The sequence below is a fragment of the Microcaecilia unicolor genome, unplaced genomic scaffold, assembly GCF_901765095.1.
Source record: "Microcaecilia unicolor unplaced genomic scaffold, aMicUni1.1, whole genome shotgun sequence".
NCBI lineage: Eukaryota > Metazoa > Chordata > Amphibia > Gymnophiona > Siphonopidae > Microcaecilia > Microcaecilia unicolor.
In genome coordinates this window covers 177,973-196,568 of record NW_021963106.1, presented here as the reverse complement: position 1 = coordinate 196,568, position 18,596 = coordinate 177,973, and the positions used below count along the sequence as shown (strand labels likewise).

Here is an 18,596-nt window from a genome sequence, read left to right as displayed (position 1 = left end):
TATGCAGACATGGACTGCTGCCCAGGTAGGGAAGGAATTTGCTTCGGGAGAGGTAGTCCCCTCGGCTTTTCTTTCCTTTTCGACATAATTATTATAAGAAATGGCGTAGCTACGGGGGGGGGGGGGGGGCGCCCCCCCCCCCCACAAATTGGCTCTGTGCCTCTGGTTTGGCTGGCGGGGGGTCTCCAACCTCCACCCACTGAAGCATTTGTCCAGCGCTGGCTTCTGGCGCCGCCACATTGCCTGCCCTGCTCTTTCTTCCCATCACATCCAGCAAGCTCATTTTAGTGAAACTGAGCATATGTGCATTCTCAAATTAATTAAAATGAGCGTGCCAGACTTGAGGGGAAGAGAGAGCAGAGTAGGCTATGCGGCGGTGCCGGAGACCAGCGCTGGACAAATGCTTCAGCTGTTGGAGGTTGGGGACCTCCACCAGCCAAGGTATATGCGGCAGCGGTGGTGGTGTTTCAGCTGGCGGGGGATGGGGACTCCTGCCAGTCAAGGTATGTACAGCAGCGGCAGTGGGTGTGGAGCGGCAGGGTGGTGGTGGTGGGGCAGCGGGGAGGTGGCTCAAAATGTGCACCCCCCACCACCACCACTTTGGGCTCTGGCTCCCTCCCATCTTGAGGTCTGGCTATGCCCCTGCTACATTATGTGCAAAACTAACTCATTTGGATTTATGCTCGACCTGATCGACCTCCTCACCAGGAGCATGTCTACAACCTCATGAACTTACCTCAACCTACACTACCCCAATTGCAAAGGACTCAAGTACAAAACCTATTATGGATCCAACTTCTCCTTCCTAGGCAGCCAACTGTGGAATGCCCTCCCCAGACCTATCCGATCAGTCAGTGACCATCTGCCCTTCCGGAAATCACTAAAAACCCATCTGTTCAGGCAAGCCTACCCAAACGATCCAGATTAATTCCCACAAACCCATCTATTCATCACATATCCAGGAGACAATGACAACGACCTAGATTACATCTCCCGCCTCATTTTCCCCTGCTTATCCCTTGTTCTATCCCCTTTCGCCTCATCGACCCCTCCCCCATTGCTCACCTACCCTTGCTCATACCTCTCCTACTCCCTTCACTCTTGCCCATCCCCTTCCGCCTCATCTGCCCCTCCAATTGTTCACTTACCCTTGCTCATACTTCTCCTACTCCCCTCATCCATGCATCTCTACATTCTTATTTCTTTTATTATTCCGATAATACTCAATTTATTTATCTTCATCAATACTTTGTAATTCCAATTACTATGCAAGCCGCATTGAACCTGCTTTGAGTGGGAAAGCGCGGGGTACAATTGTAATAAATAAATAAATACTACCCTGAGACAAACCATGTGGTGGAGGTAGTGCAGAAACATATGTAAGGCTGCCAACTGGATCCAGATTTGCAGGACAGAGTTGATCCAGTCCTGGAATACAATGGGGAAATCAGAATTACAAGTCCCTGCATGCCGACTGCGGTAAACTTAGGACTGGATTAACCCTGTCCTGAGAATCCAGATCCAGTTGCCAACCTTAACCAAAGGGTTAATCCTGCTCTGCTGAAGGGCCCCCATAACTTTTTATAGGTAGAGTAGTGATTTGTTATAAATCGTAATCAGTGTGTCATTTGGAGGGGCTGGTTATAGGGACCCTCTAGCATGTGTTATATTCATGCAGAAATTTTTTTCTCCTGGTAAAGGGCCACTAAAACAGACATCATGTTATGTGAATCAGGTGCTCAACATTCAGAGATTCTATCTATCTATCTATCGATTTATTTATTTATTTACTTATTTATGACATTTATATCCCACATTAAACATGAATTAGGTTGAAACCTGGAAGCATTTAAAATCTTTTTTTCTGTGCCTAGATAAAAAGACAAAGATGGTTTGTGGGAACTTGTTCCTTTTGTTGTGTGGATGCAGTGGTATATTATAAAATACACTTAATATTGTTTATTAGTATTATTTAAAAGAGAGATATTGAATAATGAGGGCTGAAGTCGAGTCAGTTTAAATGTGTCAATATTTTCCAGTTCTGTGATATATATTTATTTCTTCTTCAAGTCTGTTTGCTTGTAAAAGGCATTTTTTTGGGGGGGGGGAGGGGAGGGGTTAATCTTTGTCTTCTGGCTGTGTGTTTGTATATAGATGAGTCCTTCCTGGGAATAATGATGGCTAAGGGAAAGCAGCAGTAGAACAGATGGAGCTGAATAACATTTATGTTTTCCAAATGGTGATGCATAGCTTAATAGGATGTCCTTGTTGTAAGACCAGAGTAAACCATTTCTTAGTTGCTTGTTTAAAATTAACCAAGGAGGAGCAAATCTGGTGGAGGAGAAATGAGTTAGCATGAGTTCAGCAAACAAAATCTAGCATTAAAACTATTAGCTGGAGTGGAGGAGTGGCCTAGTGGTTAGGGTGGTGGACTTTGGCCCTGGAGAACTGCAGAACTGAGTTCAATTCCCAGCACAGGCAGCTCCTTGTGATTCTGGGCAAGTTACTTAACCCTCCATTGCCTGCCACATTGAACCTGCCATGAGTGGGAAAGCGTGGGATACAAATGTAACAAAAATACAAAATTTATATTCAGCAGAAGTTAACCAAGATGTCGTCAAGTTACCTAATATGATTTGCTAACAGCATTTTCTCAGTTATTACCAAAATATGAACATAGTTATCATATTAATTAATACATTTTGGGTGTTACTGAATTCTATTAGTCCATCTTACTATATTTCCAGTTTTGGCACAGTATAAGTCACCACAAGGACAAAATATAAGAAAACCAATGGACTGCATTAGGGACTTATAGCCCACTCAGTTATGTTTAAACAAATAAAAGATCTGCATGAAAGAAAAGATTTGTTTTTATTATTTTGACTTATGAAAGCCACTTGTCCCTGAAAGATGCTCAAAACAGAATAATCCATTTGTACAGAAAAGATGAGGTGAAGATGTGATTCCATGTGCCCCCGGTGAAAGGAGAGTTTAATTTTACTTCCAATCTTTGTAACACCAGACTTCCCAAGGCAGATTACCGTAACAGTTAAGATGAACCCATCAGTAAAAAACAGGATATGCTCATTGAAATTTGGCCATGTATTACTGGATTGTATAGAACAGTGTAGAAAAATGAGCACAAAATACTGCCAGCTACAATCATTTTTGAAGCTGTTTTAGTGATATTCAGTTTTCATTTTTAGAAATGTTTTATTAAATTTTAATAATCAGGTAATCACACCAAAGAATATCAGTGGACAGTGTAAATTGCAGGTTTTGCTTTGAATGCATTCACAAATTGCTTCCCCCCTACCCTCCTGCTACCTCCCTCTGTTACCTGTCCACTGATATTCTTTGGTGTGATTACCTGATTATTTCTTGTAATTTGTATTTCCTACCCCTGTGATATTCAGTTTTGATTTCATGATATTTATATCTACATATGGGAAGCTTTCAAAAAAAATCTTTTGTCCTCCACCTTTTAAGGCACCGGAACAGCTTTAGACTTTTTACAGATGGGCCACACATAGGCAGTCCATTATTTCTATTATTTTTTGCTATTATTTTGGGTGAACCAATGTGGCGTCAGTCTCCGCCTACCGTCCTCAAGCTCCGCCCACTGGCTTCAAGGTAGCCTCGCGCCGCCTCCTGTTCTCAATCCCAACCCCCTGCCCCAGTCAGGCCGGACCCTTTCTTGGCGCAGCCCCCGTTCCCAGCCGGACCTTTTCTCCGCTGTACCGTCCTGTCATTATTAACAAGGAGGTTCCCCGCCGGACCTTTTCTCTGCGACACTTGTCCCCGGCCGGAGCCCTGTGCTGGTTGCATCACCTGCGGCTGCCTGTCAGTGTGGGCTGCGCCCCGGTTCCATCATGGCAGCGGCGGGGGACGGATGGAGGTGCTAATGACAGTCCGAAAGCTCGCCTCCGTCTGTACCATGGTGAGTGGGGGGGGGGGGGAGGGGGGGGGGCGGACTGCTTTAGTTTGAGCCGGAAACTTCAGCGCCTGAAGTCATGGCCGGGCCTCCCCGGGACGGAACCGGGAGAGCAACTCCTTAGTCGGCCCTTTCTAGAAGTAAACTTTGTTTTCTTTTGTTTATTTGATACTAGGAAAAATAAGGCCCGTTTCTGACACATGAAACGGGCGCTAGCAAGGTTTTCCTGGGAGTGTGTGTGAGAGAGAGAGAGTGTGAGAGACAGCGTGTGTGTGTGTGACAGAGAGACAGTGAATGATGTAAGCCCCCACCCCCCTCTCGCAGGGCCCCCCTCCCCACCCCCCACCTCTCTGGTCCCAGGACCCCCTCCCCACCTCCCTCTCCCCTGCCCCGCCTCCAGCCATCCATGTCCAGCGACCCTCCTCTCCCCCTGCCCCCCCCTGCAGCTACCCATGTCCAGCAACCCTCCCCCCTCCAGCTACCCATGTCCAGCGACCCTCCCCCCCCCCCAGCACATCAAACCCCCTCGCCACCCACAGATGCCAGTAGTAACACTGTCCGGCCGCTGTTGCTTCTCCTGTTGAGCAGCAGCGGCCGCTTCAAATAGGAAAGAAGCGATAAATGTTTTTAAACCCATCCCAAATCCTTCGCAAATGCCCGAGTCTTACAACACAGTGAGGCTCATTTTCAAAGCACTTAGCCTCCCAAAGTTCCATAGAAACCTATGGAACTTAGCCTCCCAAAGTGCTTTGAAAATATGCCTCAGTGTCTGCAGCCGCTCCTCCTCTGGCCTGTCACGTCACTGCGCTCCTCCGGGGTCTTACTGCAGGGGCAGTGACGTGGAGGCGAGAGGAGGAGCGGCTGCAGACATTGCGTTGTAAGACTCGGGCATTTGCAAAGGATTTGGGCTGGGTTTACAAACATTTATCGCTTCTTTTCTTTTTGTAGCAGCCGCTGCTGCTCAACAGGAGAAGCAGCAGCGGCCGGACAGCGTTACTACTGGCATCTGCGGGTGGCGATGGGGTTTGATGCGCCGGGGGGGGGGGGGGGATGTGTTTGATGTGCCGGGGGGGGGGGGGATTGGGTGATGCGCCGAGAGGGTGGGGGTTTCTGTGGTGCTGTGCTTGTAGTTTTTTGATGCGCCGCTCCCTGCCACTTGCTTCGAAGTGGCAAGGAGCAGCGCACTGACAGCTGATTCCCAGGCAGGGGGAGGAGTACCTACTCCTCCCCCTGCCTGGGAATCAGCTGTTAGTGATGTCATCCTGGCTACAGAGCCTAGCTCAGCAACTCCAGGAGCCACGGACACAGGCAGTCCCACATTACAACGTTGGTGGTGAGAATTATTATATAGGATATGCATTATTTTGGAAACCCAGCTAAATCTTAGGAACAGCTAAGAACGTGCCATAGCCATTTGTGGGATGTTAGCAGGGGTTTGTTTTTTCAGTCCTGCGAAATCTCAGTAACAGCTAAGAATGTGGCAAAATATAATTGTTTGTGGGTTATTTATCAAGGGGATTTTTTTCTCCATTTTGTGTTGTACTTTTTCATGATACATGCATTATTGGGTGAGTGAAGCTATTAAATTCTGGTTGTTTCACAAATAGACTTGAGCCATGTTCATAAGTTTTAGAAAACGTTCTGTGACGGCTACATACCATTGAGCCTGCCGTGAGTGGGAAAGCGCGGGGTACAAATGTAACTAAAATAAAATCTCACTCAGGAATTGATGAAAAATTCATATAGTTAAAAGGATCAGGCAAAATATTACCACATTAAAATGTTGTTAATGCATGGGTGCATTCAAAGTCTTCGACCTGATGTCCTGCAAGTAAATATTTGAATCTGAACATAGGGCTCGCTGTGTAGTTATTGGCACACAACCTTGCTAAATGCCAAGTGATATGGAACTTCAGGATTTGCTTACCTTGATCCATCTATTGGTACTCTCCAGGCTTGATTACTACAGTGTTTATAATGGTCTCCCAAATGTGATTGTGGAATGTCTTCAGTTGATTTACAATTAAGCTTTAAAAATACTGGCTGAGGCCAGGAGATTTGATTGTGTTACCTTGTTGTTAATTGAACAATATTGGCTTTCCATTAGTTATCCCATCAAATTTAAAATATTAAAATTCTGAGTGCTGCATACAAACAGATCTTGATATCTAGTTGATTATCTGTTACCTTCCTGTCAGGCCAGTCAGCTGCTGATTCCCCACTATGTAAAGCACATTTGTACCTGTCCCTCAGCATTTACAGAGCTGGATTGGTCTTTTTGGCATGTACTCTCTGCTGATTTTTGCACAGAGACTTCCTTGTGCAAGCTTAATTTTGGGGTGAAGATGTGCTTTCTTTTTGTCAACATGCATGTGAGTTTATGCTTAAGGTATGGTGTGATTTATTTATTGGATTCATTAACCACCTTCATGAAGAGATTCACCCATGTTGCTGTATAGCAGATACAGTTTAATAGAAAACTTACAATTTTGTTAACAGCATAACAATAGTAAAATAACCAAGAATAAACATAAATATAATAAATGACGTAAACTTGAAAACAGTAAATTGAAACCTAATAATAGAACTACCATGAAACAGTATCAAAAATGTACACAGTTAATAGCACTGGAATTCAAATACTAGAGAGATAATACAATGTTTAGCATAATATTAATGATACACCTAATAAGCAGCATTAGAACATTCAACTAACATAGATATGATGCTAAAGATTTTCTACAATATGGCTTGCCATATAGCTGAGAAACCAAGAGCAGATATATGATGGGAACAAGATGCGTGGTACAGTCGAGATAATTTGATTGCTAGTTAAACTCAAGGCAAGTTCATTGTATAGTTAAGCAAGAGATAAAGAAATGATCTAAGTTACAGTCAAGGTGCAGAATGAATGTATAGTCAGTCACCCTATGTATTAAAGGCTTGGGAGAAGAGCCAGGCTTTCACCTGCTTCTTGAAGTAGAGGTAGTCTTGAGTTATACGTAGCCCCTCTGGGAGTAAATTCCAGAGCATGGAGGCTACTTCTGAGAAGGCTTGCTGGCAGGTATCACATTGTACAATTTGTTTTGATGAGGGTACATACAGATAGTGATGATCCTTGAGAGAACTGTAGAGATCTTAAAGGTGTATAAAGGGTTAACTTATTCTTTAAGTACTCTGGCCCATTTTGTTTGAGGACCTTGAAAATCAAACATGCAGTTTTAAATTTAGTCCTGTAAGGTACTGGTAGCCAGTGTAGCTTTTAAACGAAGGGTGCGATGTGGTCATGCCGCTTGCAGCCTTCTATTACTTGTGCTGCAGCATTCTGAATTAGTTGGAGCTGATACAAACTCTTTTTGGTTTGGCCAGTGTACAGGGCATTACAGTAGTCTAGTCGTAATGTTATCATGGCGTAGACCACTGTGGTCAGACTCGTGTTTTCAATATATGGAGAGAGATTTCATAGCTGCTGTAGATGATGAAGGTAATTTTTGAAGGTTGCTTGAATTGCGTAATCAGAGTGAGTGATGTGTCTAGCAGTATCCCAAGATTCCAGACCTGTGGTTTTAGGGGGAGTTCATACTTCCCAAAAGGTATTTTGAAGTATGCACTCAGTCTGAAAACCTGGATAAGTGGATTTGCATACTGTGGAGTTAATGCATACAAACTTAGCTCATGCATATTTAATGTGGGTATCTTGAAAACCTGACTGGCTCGGCGTGTCCCAAGGACTAGGTTGTGAACCTATAGTGTGAGTATTTTCACCACTCTTTCTTAATGCTGAACCTACTCATCTCCTGCTCCTTACGCTAGAACCTAACTTCCACAACTAAATGTTTGCAACTTGCATACTATTCATACCCTTGATTTTTAAAGATGTTGTATATACAGTGGCGTTCCTAGGGGGAGGGCGGTCTGCCCCGGGTGCACGCCACTGGGAGGGTGCCACGCGCCTGTCGACGCTGCTCGTTCCGTGCTCCCTCTGCCCCGGAACAGGTTACTTCCTGTTCCGGGGCAGAGGGAGCATGGAACAAGTGAAGCCAACAGGTGCACGGCACCCCCCCCCCAGCAGGTAAAAATACACCCTGGGGGGGTGTCGTTTCGCCGGGGGGGGGGGGGGCACATCGGTGATCCGCCCCGGGTGTCAGCCGCCCTAAGAATGCCACTGTGTATATATCCCTGCTGATATGTTAAGTAAGTAGATATCTCATGGCATTCCACTAACCTTCCCTGCTGGTTTATCACATAAGCAGCTTTAAGGTAATGAGATCTTGTCTCTCCCAGAGCTTTGTTGGTGGTCAGTACCTCACTCCACATCATGAACTGTTTTCCTGGGTGTTTCATCCTAAATGCACATTTGTATTAAATTTTATTTGCCAGAAAATGTCCTGTGTGTGACAGATGTGTGTTTCATCAGCAAAAGATACATTGCTACTTCCGTCTCTCTTGCAGTGTCATTATGGAAAGATATCGAGTAGAAATACTATTTTTAAAAGTTAACCAGTTAGGGCCAGATTCTGTATAGATCCACAGGTAAACTAATTAGTTAAGGTGCCATTACCAATCAGTAATTGGTGTTAATTGGCATTCATTTGGGTGTATGTGCAGATTTGCTCTGCGCCTTATTCTATAAAACGTACATTATAAAATCTAGGTGAGCAATCGAAAAGGGGGCGTGTTGAATGAGCGGGTCAGGAGTGCCTTCAGAAATTTGGTGCAGTGTTATAGAATAGGGTTATTTTACGTGTCCAACTGCCATTGTTTGGGATTATCTGAGGGTACTCTAAATACAAAAATATGTATATACATATTGTGACAATATTTTGGTATATAAACTAGTATGAGCCTTTATTAGGTATCAGAAATCCTGGTTCCAGCAGTGCATTATATTCTAATTATCTACCAGAGATTTGGGGATATTTATTATTTCGTTCCATTGTTTGTATGCCAGCATTTACACCAGGTTTCAGCAGGCATAAGTGCTGTGCCCAAACGTAGGTACGAGATCTGCGCTAAGGTCTGTAAAGGGTATTCCATGCAGTATACTAGTATAGCATGGATCTTCCTGGCACCATTTATAGAAGACCCACCATGGCCTTCCAGTCCTAGGACAATATTCTAAGAGGGTCTTTTACTAAGGCTCGCTCACATTTTTGCTGCACGCTAAACGTTAGAGACACCAATGCATTCCCGTGGGCGTCTCTCCGTGCCCACAATTTTAGTGCACGCTAAAAACATGAGCGTGCCTTAGTAAAAGACGCCCCAAGTTTTCCTGAACATTGTTGTTTATATTGGAGGATGAAGATGAATGGACTAACTTTGTCCAAACTAGAAAGGACATTATTAAAAATGAATTACATTATACCTTTCTGTTGGAATATTGTCTCAATCAAAGAATCCCTAGAGGATTCTGAAAGGACCTATGAAGATCCAGGATGATAAAGGCTTTCTAGATAAGTGGTGTACAATACTCAATAAATGGTTCGCAGGACTTAATGATATTACTTTTTGAGACATCTAAACATAGAGCGGACACATCCAAAGCTAGTCTTAATACCCAATTGATGTACTTAAATCGAAGGATGACAGTTTTGATGAAGTAATACAGGATGTGAATGTATGCATGGATGATTTTAGAAAGGATATCAAAAAGGGTAAATTGAAAAATTTAAGAGGGGTGTAGATGATTATAGGAAGAGACACATAGACCCATGGGCCAAGTCTAGGGTTCTTTATTGCCCAACTTAGCCGTCTAGCTTCATATCTAGACCAATCTCATATTACTTCAAACTCTAATAGGATTGCTATCTAATAGAACATGAGAAGAAGAAAAAGAATTACTACTACTGCTACTACTCAACATTTCTAGAGCGCCACTAGGGTTACGCAGCGCTGCACAATTTAATAAAGAGAGACAGTCCCTGCTCAAAGAGCTTACAATCTAATAGACAAGTGAACGGTCGGTCCGATAGGGGCAGTCAAATTGGGGCAGATTATTTAATGTCACCACCCACTAGCCCACCTTTAACAGCAGCACATGGCCCATGCAAAACTGTTTTAAAGAAACTTTGGGCACAAGATCTCTGGAGGTCAGATAACAGAGATGCTGTGAAAGACCACATTCATCAGAATTTGAGATCTCTCTTGAGGAGCAGGGGTAGAAGCTTTCAGCCCTCCAAACCCTGGTAAATGGCATCCCTATTCTTATCAACATTGTACCTTTCTGCAACAGAATTGGAGGTTCTGAAATCTTTTGTGTCAGCCATTACATACGATTCCTATCAGACATGTATTGGCATTTAGATTTAATTGTAAACTTAAGATTAAACATTTTTTCTCTAAAACTGATGCTACAGCATTTGATCATCTGTTGTTGAAAGGAATTCCAAATGGATGCCCCCAGGCCCCCCCCGGAGCCTTTGATAGTCACATTCAATGAAGTAGTCTTGAACGATATAAAGAAGTTAGAACAAAAAAATAAAATTGGCCCTTCTATAACCTCAGTAAGAAGGAAAATAAAGCACTTCTTTTCTTTGTCATTGAATCAACATATTGTTATAAAACCTGCAGACAGTTGGAGGGATTTTATTTTTGGATCATGACAAATACATACAAGAGGAAGAAAAACAAATTACGGATAGAGATTATGTTCCTTTTAGAAGCAGACCCCACTTAATAGCCTAAATCAGATATTGTACAGATTGTTGATTAGGCATATAGTTCTGGTTATCTAACATTGAATGAAAAATATTTTCTCACTATTGAACATCCAGTTATCCCTACTATTTATATTTTACCCAAAATTCATGATTCTTTGACTAACCTCCCTGGAAGAATTATCATTTTGGGGAATGAATCTATGCTGGTACCTCTTTCAGATTTTGTAGATTTTTTTTTTCCGCAGACTATATGTTCCGTTAATAGAATCATATGTATGTGAGTAATCTCATATGATTACTCTTCTGGATGATTTTCATGGAGATCTCAATGATATATCTGGTGACGCATATAAATATCCCATAAATTGAGGTTTTGGCAATTATTGAGAAGACTTTAGTCAGTAGACAAACACATGTCGCTTCCCTATCTTATCCTGACTCTTGCTACTATTGCTCTGACTAAAAGTTGTGAGAGTAGGTTTTGCCAACAAGTCAAGAGCACTGTGATGGGCGCCTCTATGGGAAAGGGAAACGTAGAGGCTGTCCCTAGTGCCCTGCAGCAGTGCCAAAAATTATAAATAGCTGTCACAAAGCACCTAGCCATCCTCCTGGGGTTGCCCTGCGGGCATTAAGGGTCTATCCCCAGCACAGTTCAGGTCGCCTACACCTGCTGCTTGTTCTCTACTGTAGCATCCTCCTCCCACTGATTGGGTCATAACCGCCTCTGGGCGAGTCTCCCTCTCTCAAATTATCCCCAGTGATTTCTAGCTTGCTGGAGCCACACTCCCAGTGGTCCCACAGTTCCCAGAAAGCACTCAACAGACCCAACACACAAACCACCAGGATTCTTTATCAGTCCAGACAGTCAGGGGAAACAAACATGTTTATTCTCAGAACTTGAACAGTGGACAGAAAATGTGCAATCAGCAAACAATAACAGGTAACTGAAATATAGATCAATTATAATACTAACTAAATATCTGTTTACATCCTAGAAAGTACCTGGGGAGATCAGGACATATAACTGCTCACAAGTTGCCAAATATAACTGTTTTACAGGGCTTCAGCAAAGAGCTTTCTCTCGCTCTTCTTCTGGGCTGAAAGTGGAGCAAAAGCCAGTACAATTCAAATGAAAAAAGTTCCTAGGCCAATCAGAGCCCAGTCAACAGCAACATTAAAAAAAAAAAAAAAGCTGGTTACATCACTACAGGTATTTCCTTTCTGTGTTACAAAGAACTGACCTTTCTCTAGTTAACAGCTTAAAACATAACATGCACCACCTGCTGGCCAAACTAGAGAAATGCACTTTAGGATTTAATAAAGGCAGTTTTACAGGCTTAACATAGTAGATGACGGCTGAAAAAGACCTGCACGGTCCATCCAATCTGCCCAACAAGATAAACTCATATGTGCTACTTTTTGTGTATGCCTGACCTTGATTTGTTTCTGCCATTTTCAGGGCACAGACCGTAGAAGTCTGCCCAGCGCTAGCCCCGCCTCCCACCACCGGCTTAAAACACACTGTTCTGTCACAATAGTTAAATGATGGTAAGGTTTTACTTTTTAATATTTTATATCCCTACGTTGCTGCTAAAATCTCAACTGAAAAGTATTGGGGTAGTCTTGAACTCTGAGCTGCATGCAACCTCGTATTGATGACGCTGTTAAAAAGTCTTCATTTTTTTCCACTGAGACCTACCTGAAATGTATGGTTGTATTTGGCATGATATTTGTTAGGTTTTATTGTAACACATTATATATAGAATTTCATAAAAAGCAGTTGAAAAGATTAACACTACATCTAGAACACAGATTCAAGGATGTTAATGGGGCTGAAATAATCTTGTGAAGATCTTAAACATTCTCTTTAGAATAGATTCATCTATTCTTTAAATACTGAAGTTCAACCTGCTGCTTGCGGGTTTCTCATGGGATCAGCTTTCCCCACTGCAGTCTGTTCACTATTCAGATGTATGACTCATTCAACATTACTATGACCTTGTAACTCGCTCTTCTCTTCAAGCCCTTAGGTTGGTTTCTCATCCGTTTCCATGTGCAGTTCAAACTTCTAAGCATTCACTCTGCAGCTCCTCCTTACTTATCTCATCTCCCTCCCTACATACATTTTCTTGAAATTGTTCATCTGGCAAGTTGCCTTTATTTATCCATTTTCTGCATTGCTAACTCCCATCTCTGTTCTTTCAGTCTTATGCACTGTTTTCCTGTGTCAGTGTGTCTTTCTCTCTTTCTAATAAAATTTATATGGAAATATAATGTTTGATTTTAACAAAATATTTCTAAAAAGTAAGGAAAAGACCTCAAAATGCCCGACCGCTTACTTTCAGTTTTCAGCTGCTTTAACTGGGGGCGTGGTGTTCATCACTGGTCATAAAAACCTTGCTTGGAAAGAATTATTTTAACTTTTAATTTATTTCCAAATAGATTTTAACAATTTTGCTCTTTTTACAAGAAAATTTTTTTAAAATATATTGACAATATCAATGCTAACTTCAAATTTTCTTTGGTTCATAAAAACCTTCACTGATTCTCATGAAGTGCTCTAAAGTAGCTTTACAAAGATAAAGTAAAGTCGAGCACTTATCTGTTGCCCGACGGTAGCCCCATCCGTTTCGTTTGCTTTCCCTGTCGAAGCACAGCCCTTGAAAAAGCCCACAAGCGAAACGGATGGGGCCACCGTCGGGCAACAGATAAGTGCTCGACTTTACTTTATCTTTGTAAAGCTACTTTAGAGCACTTCATGAGAATCAGTGAAGGTTTTTATGAACCAAAGAAAATTTGAAGTTAGCATTGATATTGTCAATATGTTTAAAAAACTTTTCTTGTAAAAAGAGCAAAATTGTTAAAATCTATTTGGAAATAAATTAAAAGTTAAAATAATTCTTTCCAAGCAAGGTTTTTATGACCAGTGATGAACACCACGCCCCCAGTTAAAGCAGCTGAAAACTGAAAGTAAGCGGTCGGGCATTTTGAGGTCTTTTCCTTGCTTTTTAGAAATATTTTGTTAAAATCAAACATTATATTTCCATATAAATTTTATTGGATTCCTCTTTATATGTTCGGTGATCTTACATCTTGAGTCCTGTATGGTAATCCTCTTACTATTTTCTCTCTTTCAAGCCATTTTCAAATCCAGACTACTATGTAAACCCTTACCTTCTGGGGATTACCTTTACATCTTGACCACTTCTCTATTCTACCTTCTCCTAGCCTCTGATTGTCATGTGTTTATTTTAACTAGATGTAAGCTCGGTGGAGTAGGCACTGTCTCGTGTATGTGATTACATAATGTTGCACACACCTAGTATCACTTAAGAAATGAGGAGTAGTAGCAAGTAGCCCTTAAGACACACTTTAGATGTTGTCCTGTAAACAACCAGAAGCCACTGAAGCTCATCTAAAATCAGGGAGTTATGTTGCTTTTCTTCTCCAGAGATAAAATATATAGCAACAAAAAATAACTTTTTGATTGCCTTTGTCTAAAACTTTGGACATAACTTAATACATTTCTTGATTAGCTTTCGAAGGCTGCCCTTCTTCGTCAGATCGGAAATAAGCAAATGTGGCAGATGATAGTATATATAAGTGAAACATCCAAGCATTTCATTGACAGTCTAACAGAGTGTCAATGAAATGCTTGGATGGTTTCACTTATATATACTGTCATCTACCACATTTGCTTATTTCCGATCTGACGAAGAAGGGCAGCCTTCGAAAGCTAATCAAGAAATGTATTATGTCCAATAAAAAAGGTATCATCTTATTTTCTTTTTCAAGTTTTATTTTGTTTGATTTCTATTGATTACCTTTAAAAGTGGACTAACACGGCTACCACACCTCTCTACTCTAAAACTTTGGAATTCTAAACCTAAAGAAATTATGGCCATTGCTGACTGTCTTGCTTTTAGAAAAGCTTTTATAGATGGATAATGCCACAGCACTTCAATCTGATAAATGGGTATAGTGCAATCCCTAGTCACTCAAAAAAATACCATATCAAAATTGATTTCTCAGTTATGCATCCAAAGGAATATCTATACAGACTGCCATATTCTTGCTGTATATGGGAAGCAGTATTAACCATACCATGCTGATATTTTGTAATAGAGAGTGGTAGTAAAAATGAGCAGCAGTATGTGCCCTGCTAATGAAACTGGCACAGATAACTTCTCTGACTTTTTCTATATATATTCCCTTAGCCTCTTTGTCTGATCCGCTGCGGCTTCTAAACTGCCTTTCTGAAAACATACTGGTATGCTATTCTACCCATCCCTGTTATGTGCCCGACTAATACAGAAGCCGAGTTATTTCCTTCAGTCTTCTTAGACGCCAGATGGGTGGGTGTTCCAGTTTGGCAAACTGTTTGCAAACTATTTATAATTACTTAGAAATAGTGTTCTGCAGTTAGTAAGGTCCTTTTCCAGTTGTTGGCGTAACGAGCCTCTGATTAATGCTTTTTGTAGATGTAGCAGCTGTGTTTCTGTAACCTCTGGGAGATGGAGAGAAACGGGAGTCTTAGTCTCAATCAGCCTCATACTTTTCTCCCCTTCCTTGTTCATTAAAATATTTATAAACCACCTTTTTTTGGATCTAAAAGCAGAATATAGTACATTAATCCAAATACCCACCTGATTTCCAAGCAATCCGTGCAACGTAGGGAGGTTATGGAAACTTCCTTTTCTAAAAGAGCTTTCAATCTAGATGAAGTACGTAGAGCAGTGCTTATCAAACTTTTTGTGGTGGTGACCCCATGATCGCAGCCAAATTAAATTGTGTGACTCCAGCCCCTCTCCAAGAAGTGCAGAATAACGCTGTACCTATGGAAGAGCCCACCCAATTCACGACCTAAATGCGGGTATTATGATTTATTTATTACATTTGTACCCCGCGCTTTCCCACACAATGCAGGCTCAATGCGGCTTACATAGTAATTTGAAATACAAAGTTAAGAATTTTCAATAAAACAGTAGTAAAACAATGTAAAGTTGGACTTAGTAGTGTATGATAAGTTGAGCTAGATAATATATGACTAGGATAAAAGAGGGTAGACAGGATAGGATAGTGTAATTTGGGAGAAAAGGGGTAAAGAGGGATAAAATTAAGGAGAGATGGAAAGAGAAGGATGGGAGGTTGGTATTTAAGTCAGAACAGAATTGGGAGTGGAGGTTGGCAAGATTAGGTTGGGGCATTAGGGTAGGCTTGGCGTCCCCACCCACAGTTTGGGACGCTCTGGCTTACAGGACAGACATAATATTAAGGAGAGGGGAGCAGGAATAGAGGAGTTTCCTGGCCAGAAAATGGGAGGTGAAATTGAGTGGAGGAGTAGCCTAATGGTTAGTGCAGCAGGCTTTGTCCCTGGCAACCTGGGTTGAATTCCCACTGCAGCTCCTTGTGACCTTGGGCAAGTCACTTAACCCTCCGTTGCCCCAGATACAAAAGAAACCCAACAACCCCCCCCCCCCCCCCCCCAGAAAGAAAACTTAGATTGTGAGCTCTCTAGGGACAAAGAACCTGCATATAATGTGTACAGCGCTGCGTTCATCTAGTAGCGCTATAGAAATGATTAGTAATAGTAGTAAATTGGGTAGCACTGTGTTCTCTATTAAAGAGGATGGCACAGGTGGTAAAAGCTTCATAGTTTAGACATGTTTTTCTTCTACTATTACTTCTACTTATTGGCTAAGGGATGAAGTTCGTTGCTTGTGAGGCAGAAGGGCTTACATTCATTTTGTCCCGTCTCCCCTTCCTTCCATTCATATGTATCACCCGCAGCATGCCTCCCATATTATTTATTGCACTTGTATCCCACATTTTCCCACCTATTTGCAGGCTCAATGTGGCTTACAAAGACCTGTAATGGCAGCGCTATGCCAGGATAGAGAAATACAGTTGGAATTACAATAAGATCGAGGATGACAAAGAAGAATTAAGCAGACAGTTATAGAGCAGCGTCATTCAGAGTAAGGTGGAGTGGTCAGGTGTTATAGTTAAGCTATGGATTCTCGTGGTAAGCCTTGTTGAAAAGATAGGTTTTCAGAGATTTGCGAAAGTTAGTGATTTCGTTAATTGATTTCAGATTTCACTACTTAGATGACAGAAGCCCTGAACCTAAGTTCCTTGGACAAGTTTCAAGTTTAATTTGATAAAAGTGCTTAACAGGATCTAAGGGGTTTACAACACAAATCCATAGCAATAACCAATAAAATAAAATAACAAAACACCATATATGCAAAATCCAGGTGAAATAAAAGGGCGTATCAGTTTTGCAGACCTCCAGGCTCCACACCCACACACACAGCAGTCAATCCAGTGACCCAGCACCAAAGGCTTTAGTTAACTCACTTTTTTTTTCAGCCTATTTCTAACAGTGTCAGTAGAGAGGTGTGGTAGCCGTGTTAGTCCACTCTTAAAGGTTATCAATAGAAATCAAACAAAATAAAACATGGAAAAGAAAATAAGATGATACCTTTTTTATTGGACATAACTTAATACATTTCTTGATTAGCTTTCGAAGGTTGCCCTTCTTCGTCAGATCGGAAATAAGCAAATGTGCTAGCTGACAGTGTATATAAGTGAAAACATTCAAGCATTACTATGACAGTAAAATAGATACTATTGGAGATTCTACATGGAATGTTGCTACTATTGGACATTCTACATGGAATGTTGCTATTCCACTAGCAACATTCCATGTAGAAGGCAGCGCAGGCTCCTGTTTCTGTGAGTCTGACGTCCTGCACGTATGTGCAGGACGTCAGACTCACAGAAGCAGAAGCCTGCGCGGCCACATTGCTGATCTGCAAGGGCCGACTTCTACATGGAATGTTGCTAGTGGAATAGCAACATTCCATGTAGAATCTATAGAAATCAAACAAAATAAAACATGGAAAAGAAAATAAGATGATACCTTTTTTATTGGACATAACTTAATATATTTCTTGATTAGCTTTCGAAGGTCGCCCTTCTTCCTCAGATCGGAAATAAGCAAATGTGGTAGCAGATAGTATATATAAGAGAAACATCAAAGCATTACTTTGACAGTCTGACATTTGCTTATTTCCGATCTGACGAAGAAGGGCGACCTTCGAAAGCTAATCAAGAAATATATTAAGTTATGTCCAATAAAAAAGGTATCATCTTATTTTCTTTTCCATGTTTTATTTTGTTTGATTTCTATAGATTCTACATGGAATGTTGCTATTCCACTAGCAACATTCCATGTAGAAGTCGGCCCTTGTAGATCAGCAATGTGGCCGCGCAGGCTTCTGCTTCTGTGAGTCTGACGTCCTGCACGTATGTGCAGGACGTCAGACTCACAGAAACAGAAGCCTGCGCAGCCTTCTACATGGAATGTTGCTAGTGGAATAGCAACATTCCATGTAGAATCTCCAATAGTAGCAACATTCCACGTAGAATCTCCAATAGTATCTATTTTACTGTCATAGTAATGCTTGAATGTTTTCACTTATATACACTGTCAGCTAGCACATTTGCTTATTTCCGATCTGACGAAGAAGGGCAACCTTCGAAAGCTAATCAAGAAATGTATTAAGTTATAAAAGGTATCATCTTATTTTCTTTTCCATGTTTTATTTTGTTTGATTTCTATTGATAACAGTGTCAGGAGACTAGTCCTACAAGATTCTCATCTTAAATTATCTTTACCAGTCGTGGTAAAGCAGTGCAGCCTTCATGAGCCTCCAGTGCTGTCATTTTGGTTCTTTGTTTGCCAGTGTGGTTCTTGAGTTTAGCTCTGGCTTCACTGCACCACAGAGCACCATTAATGAGTCACTCCTAATCAGAGCTGTGTTAGCAGCCAAAGAAAAGGCTTAGTCACTGGATCATTGTGAAACTGGAGTTTGTTGGCTTGAGAACTTAATATTCTGTGCAGAGCTGTAAATGAGTATGTGTCAAATACAATAATGCTTTGTATGGATGAGGACTCATGGCTCTCGCACCTTGGTTTCTTCAGCAATCAGCTT

At 41.6% G+C, this 18,596-nt stretch overlaps 1 protein-coding gene across 1 annotated transcript in view; it reads left to right on the top strand.

Annotated features, from left to right (window-relative positions):
* The first annotated feature begins 3,803 nt into the window (after nt 1-3,803).
* LOC115458940 (ubiquitin carboxyl-terminal hydrolase 12-like) overlaps nt 3,804-18,596 on the top strand; it is an 82,716-nt gene continuing 67,923 nt past the window's right edge. The window contains exon 1 of the mRNA XM_030188799.1: nt 3,804-3,943. Coding sequence (XP_030044659.1) covers nt 3,896-3,943 — 48 coding nt within the window. The 5' untranslated portion in view covers nt 3,804-3,895. The remainder of the gene's footprint in view (nt 3,944-18,596) is intronic.